Source organism: Camarhynchus parvulus, chromosome 1A, assembly GCF_901933205.1.
Source record: "Camarhynchus parvulus chromosome 1A, STF_HiC, whole genome shotgun sequence".
In the NCBI taxonomy this organism is placed as follows: Eukaryota; Metazoa; Chordata; class Aves; order Passeriformes; family Thraupidae; genus Camarhynchus; species Camarhynchus parvulus.
Window position 1 is genome coordinate 54,704,448 of NC_044586.1, and position 12,115 is coordinate 54,716,562.

The 12,115-nt window shown below is 35.3% G+C and overlaps 1 protein-coding gene across 2 annotated transcripts in view; it reads right to left on the reverse strand.

The window, feature by feature from the left end:
• Positions 1–409: 409 nt before the first annotated feature.
• Positions 410–12,115, reverse strand: part of TBC1D22A (TBC1 domain family member 22A) — a 138,262-nt gene continuing 126,556 nt past the window's right edge. For both annotated transcript variants that reach the window (XM_030961053.1, XM_030961052.1), the window contains one exon: positions 410–2,453. In XM_030961053.1, the coding sequence (XP_030816913.1) occupies positions 2,325–2,453 (129 nt within the window). In that variant the 3' untranslated portion in view covers positions 410–2,324. The remainder of the gene's footprint in view (positions 2,454–12,115) is intronic.

Below are 12,115 nucleotides of genomic sequence, written 5' to 3' on the forward strand. Positions count from 1 at the left end.
TCTATTAGGAAACTTCCCACTATCCTTAAAAAGCAATGTGCTCAAGTACAATATTCAACTTCTGACACAGACACAATAGTAAATGTGACCTCTAATGGTAATACTTCCTTCCAAGGGAAGTAAGAGGTACCTGTTGAATTTGGAAGACATGACAGACAACTTACGTGGACCCAATGAAGGAAATTTTATATATCCAGTCCCAAAAATGTTATGCAGGAGCATCTGACACAGCAGACAGCTCTGGGTCACCTTTCCATGTTACATGTAACTACCTAAATAATGTCTTAATAGAAAAAAGTTAATTATAGAAAATCTTACACCAGTTAATGCCGTGTTGGCTTCTCTCATTACAATGTGCATTTCTATTAACAAATGATTGCAGATACCAAGTTTAAAGCAAATGGTCATAGATTTCATTGTTACTTTTATTCTGCTATTGGTAGACACTGTTAGGCACAATATGACATTCCTTGTAAACATAAATTTTGATACATTAGACCACAAACTGAAGTTACAGAAAGCAGTACACAGACATGTAAGAAGCACAGTTCCACTACACATTCCAGGCACAAATGCAGCCACCTGGGAGGCCTGACCCTGTATCCATCACAACTGAAACACCCAGCTGACGCCAGTGGAAACAAAATGCATCCTAGTTGCCAAACCAGGTTTCTGAAATAATTTTTTTTATCTTCTACCAAAGATTTCATTTACTTTTAAATATAGATGGTCTCACAATCACATGGTGGTAAAAATGTATTTCACTTTATTTACCCTGAAACACCTAATTATTATGAAGTCTGTGTGAAGAACTAAGGCCCCTAAAGCAAGTAATGTAACTAATACATTTAGAAAGCTCTCTTCAAAATATGTATCTACATATTTTTAAGAAGTTGAAAATAATCTTTCAATAACAAGTCATAAGAGAAAATCTCTTGAAGTTTTTTTATTTCCCAAACTTAAAAGTGCACTACACTTTCTGTGCAACGCTGTGCAACTCAAGAACCAAACTGAGGAATAGTAAGTCTGAATTTTTAAGTGTATTGCTTATTGCAACTCCCACCCTTCATAACCTGCTATGTGTATGGTAGGCACAAATTAATATGAGTTATTTACATCCAACAGAGCAAAATTAGAATTCTTATCAGAAAATATTTCTTGAAAGAAAACAGTGCACTTGAATTATGTAAGTTTTAAGAAAATATTCAGTATTCCATGGTTATATGAAGAAACATTAATTTTAGTCTATAAACTCATAGAGCATTTTTGTTCTGCTAATGACCCACAAGCAATCTGAGTATACAGTTACTGTTATTGTTGTTGGGAGCTAGCTCTCCTCCTCTGAATAATCAGGAAAAGGGTATTAAATTATTTAACACAAAAGCTTTGGAAAGATATATTAATTTTCCTTTTCTAATCGCTAGAAATGGAGAATAAGGCAACAACTGAGATAAAAATATATCTTGCTTAGTAAACCAAGCTTCTTAATACATTTCTTAAAAGTGAAATTTCATGCTGAAAAATTGCAAGGCCTTAAAAGAGAAACTTTAATTACTTAGACAAGACCATGCCTTCTGTTTAATTCACTATTTTAAAGCACTCCAGAATATATCAAGAGGGACTTATTTCAGTGTAATAGATGAGTCTTCAGCCTTAAGTAACTCCTTTTTATGGCTAAAAAGCTTCTATAGCATCCTTCAAGACTGAATAATGTTTAGAAAAATGCCACCAATTTCCATTACAACCTTCTATATTCTTATATCATAGAAGCAATCTAACCTAATTCCATGGAAAACAACAGATGGTGTGCTAATATCAGTGTCTTTTGAGTTATAACCAGACCCCAAAGCACAGGCCTTGCTGTCTCATATGGTCTATATGATCAAGGAAAAGTTCTTTTTTGCCACTCAAAGTAGACTTCACCAACCAAAACTGGCTGATATAGTCCTGGCAGGTGACACTGAAGTAAGGACAAAATCATTCCATAAGTAGTTTTAAGTTTAAAGTACAATTGAAAAACTGCTCAACATAAATAAGAGAGACAACTATTCTATTTAGAGAAGGGGAAAAAAGAAGAAAATTATAAGACTTCTGAACTCATTTTTCATGCTGAGCAAAAAAATTCACTTTTAAGTTCATGCAGTGCTCGATATCCTGCCTTGTCCACTTCTTTGGTATTCTGTTCTCATTCTGCAAATTCCAACAGAATTTTAATGGTCATCTTACTTCAAATGAAAGAGCAAAGAGCTGAAAGCATAACCAGAACAACAGATGCCATAATACTGCAGAACACGTTGCTTCTAATGATTTCTGTCTCTTTATATTCACTTCTTGTAATGATTGGGGGCGTCCGCAAATGCAAACTTCAGTCTGTAGGCCTCTGCTAGGAGCACACTGATGTCTTCATTTCCCCAGTGTACTGTGGGCAAATTCTGTAAAAATATCAGTAACTCCTAATTGGAAAGGAAAAAAAAAAAGAAGTAAATATATTTTGTCAAATAGCAGTGTAATAACTATGTGTTACTTATACAATGATCATTTATAAGCAACAACTCGTGTAGCACCTCTGTACCCCAAACAAACCTGAGATCCAGTTAGGTTTAGGATTCTTTACATAGATACTTGCTATTCAACTTCCAGTTCAGAAACTTGCTGTTAATTGTAGCTGAAATAGGGTCATTTGATAGATAATTTTTTTTTTGAGAAAAATAATCTGTGTTGCTGCCTATCCCAATTATTTTTATGCTCCAAGGCATGAAGTTATACAATTGGACAAATTTTCAAAATTATGGATGATTGCTAAGTCTGGGATTCTCTCACACCAATGCAAAGATAAGCTACTTCTCTACTTATACATGAAGAATTATGAAATAAATTATTATTTCAGTCAGTTGCAGTCAACTCCCACCTCGATTCTTAGCCCAGGTTTCCCACTCCCTGCTGGTTTCTGATCCCAACATATTATCCTGTGGGTCAGCTTTTCCTCTCTCTCATTTTAGGTTTAGCTGAAATTCACTTCCAAGAAGCCTAAGCCCAGAAACAGGGGTAGCAAGAATCTCACTGGCATACAGTGCCTCTATGTTCAGTTCTGATGAACATGCATCAAAACCCACCATGATCCTCAGCAGCACAAAGCCTCAAACCCTCATCTGCAGGCTGAGCCCTGCCAGCTCTGAGAGGACTCTTTGGAAGATCAGCTACCACAAATTGTCTCCTGACTTCATGCAAATAACAATTTTTATAAGGCTCCTAATTTGACTAAACTCTGGTAGTTTGCTCTTAAAAGAAAAAAAAACTGGTGACCCATAAGGTCAGAAACCCTCAAATGTGATGCAAAAGCCACCCTAGGCCAAATTTGAAGTTCATGTTTGAAAATTTCCATAGAGCAGATCACCTGTCTGTTTTAATTGTTTTGATAAACTGGGGCAAAACAGCAAAAGAGAAGTTTTGGATGAGTCACAACAAAATAAATGGGGCTTTTTATGATGGGAGGTATAAGGCAATCTTAGGAATAAGTGAAGTTGTTAAGCCTGTTAGTATCTTCTATGTGCTCTATTTTTGCAGAAAAAATGCAGACAATTTGTGCATATTTGTATACATGCATATGTATTTGTGAGGATGTGTATATTTTTATGTGAGTACATCTGTTCAGGTTTATTCTGAAGATCAGAAATAAGTGAACGGGAATGCAATTAAAACCACAGCCATTATCTTGTTATAAATCAGAATCCTGCAGTAGCATGTAAAAGTACCCAGGGAAATTATTCTTCTTCATAAGAATCTTATTTTCCTTGCTCCCCCTGCTCCCTTCTCTGCACCTTCTTTCATAGAAGATGGCTGCAGAAGCCCTTAGCAAGGATTCACAGATTTTAAGAAAAGCCAGGAGCAGAAATTAACATTAAATTATTTCTTTGTGTTTGTGAGAAAATTATTTTGACTTCATCTATTTCACAGTCTTGCTATACTGGTTCTTGTAATATGAAAAGAGAAAGGATAGAAGTTGAGCAGTACTGTATATTTAATTATGAATAATAAGTAGTAATACAGCAGAGTTAGCATAAGAATGTCTCTATTACACTTGAGAGAACATATTTTTAATAAAGTATTGTACAATTGTCAAAATCCCACTCTTCTAAAAAATTTCTATGTACTTATTTGACAGTTATGTTGATAACTGTAATTAATTAATTAGCAGTAGAGTGTAGGAAGGTTGTGTGGAGGGATCATAAATGCCTTCCTGCATGAAAGTTCTTTTCTCCTTTTACAAAACTTTCAAGCAGCCCTAAGACACAGCAATTAATTCAGTGAGCTTTGTGAAATTACCTCTTTTACTCTTTGCAGTCTCAAGACTTTTCTGGGTCAGACTACTGGTGCAAATGATTCACATTGCTGAAGCAGAGTTTGGGTTTTCTTTTGGGCTTTGGTTTTCTTTGGACTTTGGAATATCCAAAGACTATATCAACATATACACACCACAACATCCATGCTATATGAAATTTAACATATAGCTCAAATCTGAAATAGGACTGTTAGTGATGAACTAGTTTAATTCTTCTACCATTAATTTCAAATTTGATAATAGTTTTCATCTGAATTAAATATGTAAATAAATGGCAGAGTAATGCATTTACTGTCTCCAAGTCCACTTCTGTTTGAGTGGCCATTTTGCCACTGTTACCAGGGGAAAAGACCAAAGTCTAAGACTGATACTGACTAGTCAGTATCTGTTATAAATCCATGTAAAGTAACTGGCCAAAGACATACTACTTGTAGACCATCTAAAGATAAGGCTTATCTTCCTGTGATCTATTACAGAGCTTCAAAACTTGCTCAGATAGAAATAAAGCTTACATCTTTTTAAAGACAAAGTAAAAGTTGGCAAAAACCTCACTAAAGAAAATGTTATTTTCTTTAAATTAGAAAATTTTCTTTTTCTTTGCCTGCTAAAGAAATTCATGCTGCCTTTATTGCTGCATATGGAGCATTCTTTGCAAATAAGAAAACTACTATAAACAAACTATCAAAAACCCCCAAACAAAGTCTTTGGATTTGAAGAATTGTACAAACACACTGCTTAATATTTAAAAGACCACAATGACAAGTTTGTCTAAAACTGCTCAATTCAGCAGTTTACAGTTAATAAAAAAAAAGAGCAAGAATTACTACAAGTGACTCAAGGTTACTAATTTATTTTTAATTATCATTATTTTTTGCCAACAGATAAACAGCTAAGCAGCATGTACAAATAAGGCATGCATACTAACTTCTTGGATTCATTTTCCTATCCACAACCGTATTAAAATATAAGGCACTCTTTGAAATATGATGACTCATAATATGAATTAACATTTACCATTAAAAACTTGTAGATGATAAATTGCCTGGTCTATTTCAGACAAAAAAATGAGTCTAAAAATCAATCTTTGTAAAACATTCCTGGAAGAGTTTTGCTTTCTGCTTAATTTAAATGGCATTGTGATGACACCTGGCTGAAGAATCAGGGTAGCCAGTAGATCATCATCATCAGAGCTGGGCTTTCTAAAATCCCAGTCCAATGTTTGTTTATATTTTGGCTTTACCAACGAAAAATATGCTCAAAATTATGTCCTTTGAATTTGGCAAATAGAGTGCCCTGTTTTCCTGGACTCTTACTGAGAGGAGCAGCTACACTAATCCCTTGAACTGGTGCCCATCTGCATGGCCCAGCCTGCCAGCACAGCTTCAGCTCTATTTGTGGTGTCTGCCCTCTCATGCCACACCAGGGAAAGGCATCTCCCTCCTCCCTCCCTCCCTCCCTCCTTGCCAGCCAAGCAGAGGAGGATCAAGGTACCACTTGCATTTGCTCCTGCCTCTCATCAAGCACAAAAAGGGAAGAGATTTTAGTCACAGTGTTACTCCCATAGTTAGGGGCAGCAGCTGATGTTACCCAGGACAGTGAGAAAACTGGCATTTGCTAGCAGGGAGAAGAGAGGGCTAAGGCAGGATCTAAGAGCAGTTCCACACAGAGGGGGCTGGAAAGAAGAAAAGAGGTGCCAGAGGCAATAGTAACAAGCTGAAGCTAACTTGTCACACAAAACCAATCCTTTGCAAGGAGGGTGGTTGAGCAGCTTGCCAGGGAAACTGTAAATCTGTCCACTGGGATTTTCACAGCTCGCCTGGCACATCCCTGAGCAGGCTGCTCAAGCTCCAGTGCTACCCTGGCTTGCAGCAGCAACTTGCACTATGGACCTAACTTCCACAGTGAAATTTTCCAGTGTTTTATTTTTTAAAGGACTTGGGCTTAAACAGAAAAGAAATCCCAAAGTGCAACACAAAAAAACCAAACAAACAAAAAACAAAACAAACAAACAAACAAAAAAAACCCCTAAGCATTTACCACTTTGGCTTGCTGGGTCAGACTATGAATAAACTAAAAACCTATAAATCAAACTGACTTTTAAGTATGGCAAAAGATCCAAGTGTAAACTATATGCTAGCCTTTGTAAGGGATTTCTGGTTTACAGTGACATATTTAACCCACAATTCTGAAATAATTCTTCAGTATATTTGAAATTCAACATTTTTGTTACCAAACAAAACCCTTATTTTTTATAGAATTTCACTCATCATATTTCCACAACTTTAACTACATTTGGATTTACACAATACTTTGCACATGTGTGATTGTAAAACATGCTACAACACTTTATATATAGCATGCCCAACTATGCTACTATTTATAAAGTATTTTTAAACACTTAGAAGCTGCTATATAGAGCGCAGTTTTAAAGTAAATGTACCTTCAACATCTAATTTTTCTAAGATAATTAACATGTATTCCAGAACTACTGCCTTCACCTTGTAGTCAAGACATGACAGTGGTAAACATGCTGGAAGTGCTGGGGTATAAAAGCCCCCCTAGATGTATGAAGAGTAAAAGTATGAGGTCTGTTTTACACATAACAGTAAGAGCAATACTCTTACTGTTAAGCAATGGCTGTTGTCAGACACAAAATTATTCAAAATGTTATCCCAGAAGATCCAATACACACATCTAAAATAAAATACTGGACTACCAGATAGACAGCTCAAAAAAGGTGATTTCCAAAGCTTTTATTCCTCAGTTTCCTCTAAAATCAAAAAGGTCAAGGTCTGCTCCTTGTAGACTAAATCAAAACTGAATATTAATAAAACTTCACAAAATATAATTATAATAATTATTACAAAGTTATCAGCCTCTTTCTCCTCATTGAGATTTTAACCCAGTGAAACCTCAGCATATTAAAACAACTTTTTTAAAACCCCAAATCCAGAGCAAAGAAAGCAAATTTTATCATGTTTTGGAATCTGGTTTATTACCACATCTCCTTACGGTATGACGTCTGCTATAATCCTGTTAGAAATACAATTTTTAGCATAAGATTGACAATAATACTGGTGATTGGGCAATGGCTATCTGTAGTTGTTATGCTATTTACTGTCATCCCTACTGTGACTCCATATGTGGATCTTGAAGGAAGGAACATAAAAACCAGTTACAGAAAACATATTGATAGTTTATAAAACATGATGACATTATTCTAATGAATAGAACACTAAGGTATCTTCTGTGCTAATCAAAGCAGTATATTTAATTTGAAAATACAGAGTTTTTGTCTGTGTGAATTACTGACAAAGTTCAATTGCAAGGTTGTTTTGGTTTTGTTTTTTTTTTTAAAGAAACTTAACAGGACATAAAACTCAGTAATAGTGTTTTCATTTTAGATAATATAAAATGGCAGTAACTAAAGTTAAAATCAAACTTGAACATACTGAGGACATTAACAGAGTTAGCTTTTAGTGTCAAAACTGAGAACCCATCTATTAATTTAACAAATAAAGGCACACCTAAAATGCAGTACTTTTCTATGAGAGTTGTTAATCCTTCCTGCAGTTAACTGCAATGTAATTACAGTCTGAGCACTCCTGGTCTGCCACACCTCTATTTTATACTCAGGCAGAACCTAAAATGTTGCCATACTTTATGATCATAAACTTGACAACATTATACTTTAGGACTGTATACAAGTAACTTAAAGGTAAATTAAATGTATATATAATCTTCAATTATTCGATAAGAAAATGCTAACAACTATAATTTTAATAAGAGCTGTATGTATTACACATAATGAACACATATAAAACACTGCAAAATTTATGCTGGCAATTTGATGAAATGGCCCCTTTATTTGTACTTTCCAAAGCTGTACTTGAAATACCAGAATATAGAACCTACTTTAAAAGAGCTAATGAAGTAAAATTCTACTAAAAATTTATTTAGAGTAATTATTGAGACAACCAAAGGAGGAAACCAATTATTGCCAGGGAGAAAAAAAAAAGACTCATTTATCTTTTTAGATAATTGTCACAGACATCTTTTATGAAAAATCCTTTCCTTAGGATTTTCCTCCTGAGAAGCTGAGAGGCCTCAGGAACAAAATGTAAACACTGATTATCTGCTGCTGTGGAATGCAACAGGTGGATCTTTGATTGGCCCATGTTAGTTGTTTCTAATTAATGGCCAATCACAGTGAGCTGGCTTGGACAGAGAGTCCAAGATAGAGCTGGATGATTCATACATCTGTTTGCAATCAGATGTAACCACTATACAGGCAAAGAAAAATCCTTAATATAGGGATTATTTAATTCCTGTTTCCTTTACAACATTCTCTTCCACTTGATTGTATTTGGGATTGTCAAGTGTGAAAGGAAAGGATGCCTAGTGCCAAGTGGGCATCCCCTCCCTGGGATCCCCTCAGTCCCTTCCCTGCACTGTGAGCAGACAGACAGACAGATGTGCCAGAGCTGCAGTGCTCACACCCTGTAAGAGCTGCAGTAGCCAGGCTGGCACGGTGCTGTGCCATGTTAACCTCTAATCCTCTTCCCAGATATTTAGGATGAGGGATACCTGCTGCTTTGGGACTCAGCCAGGCTCAGTACAAATCCTCCCCTGCCAGCCTGCTATCAAAGCAGTGACTGCAGTGCCCAGTGACATGAAAGCACAGGTCCAGCACACTCTGCAGAGCCTGGATGACCTTGTTCAGCTGCCTCAGTGCCACTTTCCCTTCTCTCTGCCCCTTGCTGTTGATACGATAGTCCACCAAATGAATACAGCTCTAGCTCTGAGACAAGTTCTCTATTCTTTCTTGAGTACTGCTTCTTGCAATACGCTCAGCAATATTCTCTATGATGCTGCCACTTCTTCCTTCTCCAGATGTCCCAACCTGCTACACAGAGTTGGAAATAATGAGCTCTATTTCTGGAGTGCTGTGCCTCTTATTAATTACCTGTGTCTTGGAGTCAGAGAAAATATTTCTTTCCTGTTGGGCCCAGCTGGAATTGAGAATACTACGATTTCAAAATCTAATATTAAAGAGATAGTAGGAATAGGTCACCTACTGCAGCTTAAGAAATATTTGCTGCAGATATGGGTTAAGAGGCATAAGTGGACCCGGATCCTTCAGTGGTACAGCTGAGTGCCTGTGCTGCTTCCTGAGCATGGAAAGCACACAGCAACAATGGCTCAGGTAGCACAGAACGGTCCCTTTTGGATCCTGGATGCAAAAATGCCTTCCTGGTTCCTGTAACTTCAAAGACTATGGATGAACCAAAACTTTGATAAGCACAAGATGGGGCAGCATTGGTTTATCTACGCTAAGTGGTAGGAGCATTGAAGTCTGCACTCAACACAGTCTGAAAGATCTGAGAGACATATTCTTGGCCAGTCGTAAATCAATGTCACTCTAAAACTTCCACCTGGAATGTGAAAGTTTAGAGGAAAGAAACAAGAGTTAAAAAACCCCAGCTCAAATATTTGCTGAAATACTGTAACATTAACCTTCCTAAATTCAATGCTAAATTTGATCTTTTCTTTTTAAATTTGATCTTCTTTCTTTTCTTCACATTCCTTTATTGTGCATTACTTACATTATGCTCCAAGAATTCCTTGAAATGAATATTAATTCTTTCAATCAGTCTTGTACATCTTAATTTTGACCTTTTTTCACACACCATGACATGTCAATCAACAGACTATAGCACACAGAACTCAAAACAGTAGGAATAATTTTTTTCTCTATAAAAAACAAATTATATTCAGAACTCCAATTAGACTTTTTGGATCTTAAAATGAATACTTTTTTTAAAAATCTAAATATTTTAAAGGTTATTTTCTTTTGCTACCAGCTTACATTCAGGACCTCAAGGACAGTGGCTCTCGACAAGGATATATTTTTTTAATATTTTGATTCAAATACAGTATAAATATATATACATAAATACATATATACTTTGATTCAAATATACATTTTAATTCTTCATTTCAACTGATCAATCTGCCATTAATCTTATTAAAACATAAAGAAGTATGCCATTCTTATAAATAATTTCATATTCCTAATAAGAATTTCACAGAAACACACCTTAACATCCTGACAATGAAAGCTTATGGAAAGTTGATGGTTTTATCATTTCCCTTTCATGTTTTCCTTTTCATGACTACTGAAAAGGTTCCAGGACTCAGCACACTAAACTAGCAATTAAAGTCCTGTTTCATCTGGTATGGATCTCTTACACAAGTCATTAGCAACCTTAGTCACTAATCATAAAGTATGTGGTTCTAAAGGACTCTGTCAGAGAAGCTGTGCTTAGCTTCAGCTCACTTAGCTGAAGAGATTTACATCTTCGTTTCCAAGAGTATTGGTTTAAAAGTACATTAAAGGACCACACGTCAGCTGGTATTATAGGTAGTCTTATAAAATAAAAACCAAACCCACAAGTAATCTTCATCCCTAAGACAAGAATCAAATTTGAATGCTAGATCTTTTTCTCAATTGAACTTACTATCCACGCATTATCATCTCAAGTTTGTAAGACAAGGTTAAAGAGTTAGAATCAAAACAGGCATTGGCACAGAACCTAAAGGATTTAAGGTCCCTTCCATCCCAAAACCTTCTATGATTCTATGATACTCAAACACTGATTTAAATTCAAACTTAAATTGGACAGTCAAACAAAAACAGTCCTAGTTTCTTTCTCACATTTAAACTAGAGAAAACAGAACTTTTATTTTACATATCTCATATGGAAACTGAGTATCTCAGGAAGCTTCACACTTGTATCCAGGAAATCGAACTGACAGTTCCAATTGCTAGAGCTCAGAACAGAACAGTCCTGAACCACTCTGATTATAATTTTTGCCGTATTTTTCTATGAAATATTGTTATATTGATGGTATTTGGAGATATGTGTACTTCTTATGTACCAAAATATAAATCATAACAAATAAATAATAAAAAAGCCCAAAGCATAAATAATAAAAAGCCCAAGTATGTCATTTACCACTAGTTCCATCCAAAACACAACAAATACAGGAGAACAGATGCAAATATCCAGAATATAAAAAGTCATGAAGATCAGTGGTCATTCTATCAAAAGAAAATTGAAAGAAAATCCCTCCAAAAACAGAATGTACTGTACCAATTAAGGCTGCAGTAATTATGGCAGAATTTAATTTCTGAAATGACTTACCAATAAGTTACTACATTCTATCTATTTTTTTCTGTAGTCAAGCAGGATCAAAATATTTCTATAGCAGATTCCAAGAGAAAATTTACAATTCTACCTTTCCATAAAGTCCATATGCTAAGCAATCTTCTTCGTTTGGTTTTCCTGACCATAATTTGGCAATGAATTTTAAGTGGGACAATTCTACAGCTACAAAGTCACACATATTTCATTTCCTTATCTACAATGACTTAGATTTTAACACTGTAGTATGTATAGCTAAAAGCTAAGCCAAAAATAAAGGAAAGAAATAATAAAATACCAACTGAATATGATGAAGCACAGGAGCAAAGTGCATTAAAATTGTATGTATTTCTAACCAAAAGTAATGATTATGTTTTGACAAAATGCTGTAAGTGGTTCTGAGTAAACTCTCATCTAGCTTTAGAGAAAACATATATTAAGGATGACTGATGCAAAATTACCTGTTTTCTATAACTTAAGTAGTATTGCCTGAGATATGTAACTTTTACACCCAATAAATATGTCACAGTGCAGACCCTACTTAAACTAGTGTAATTTTAGAAGTAAA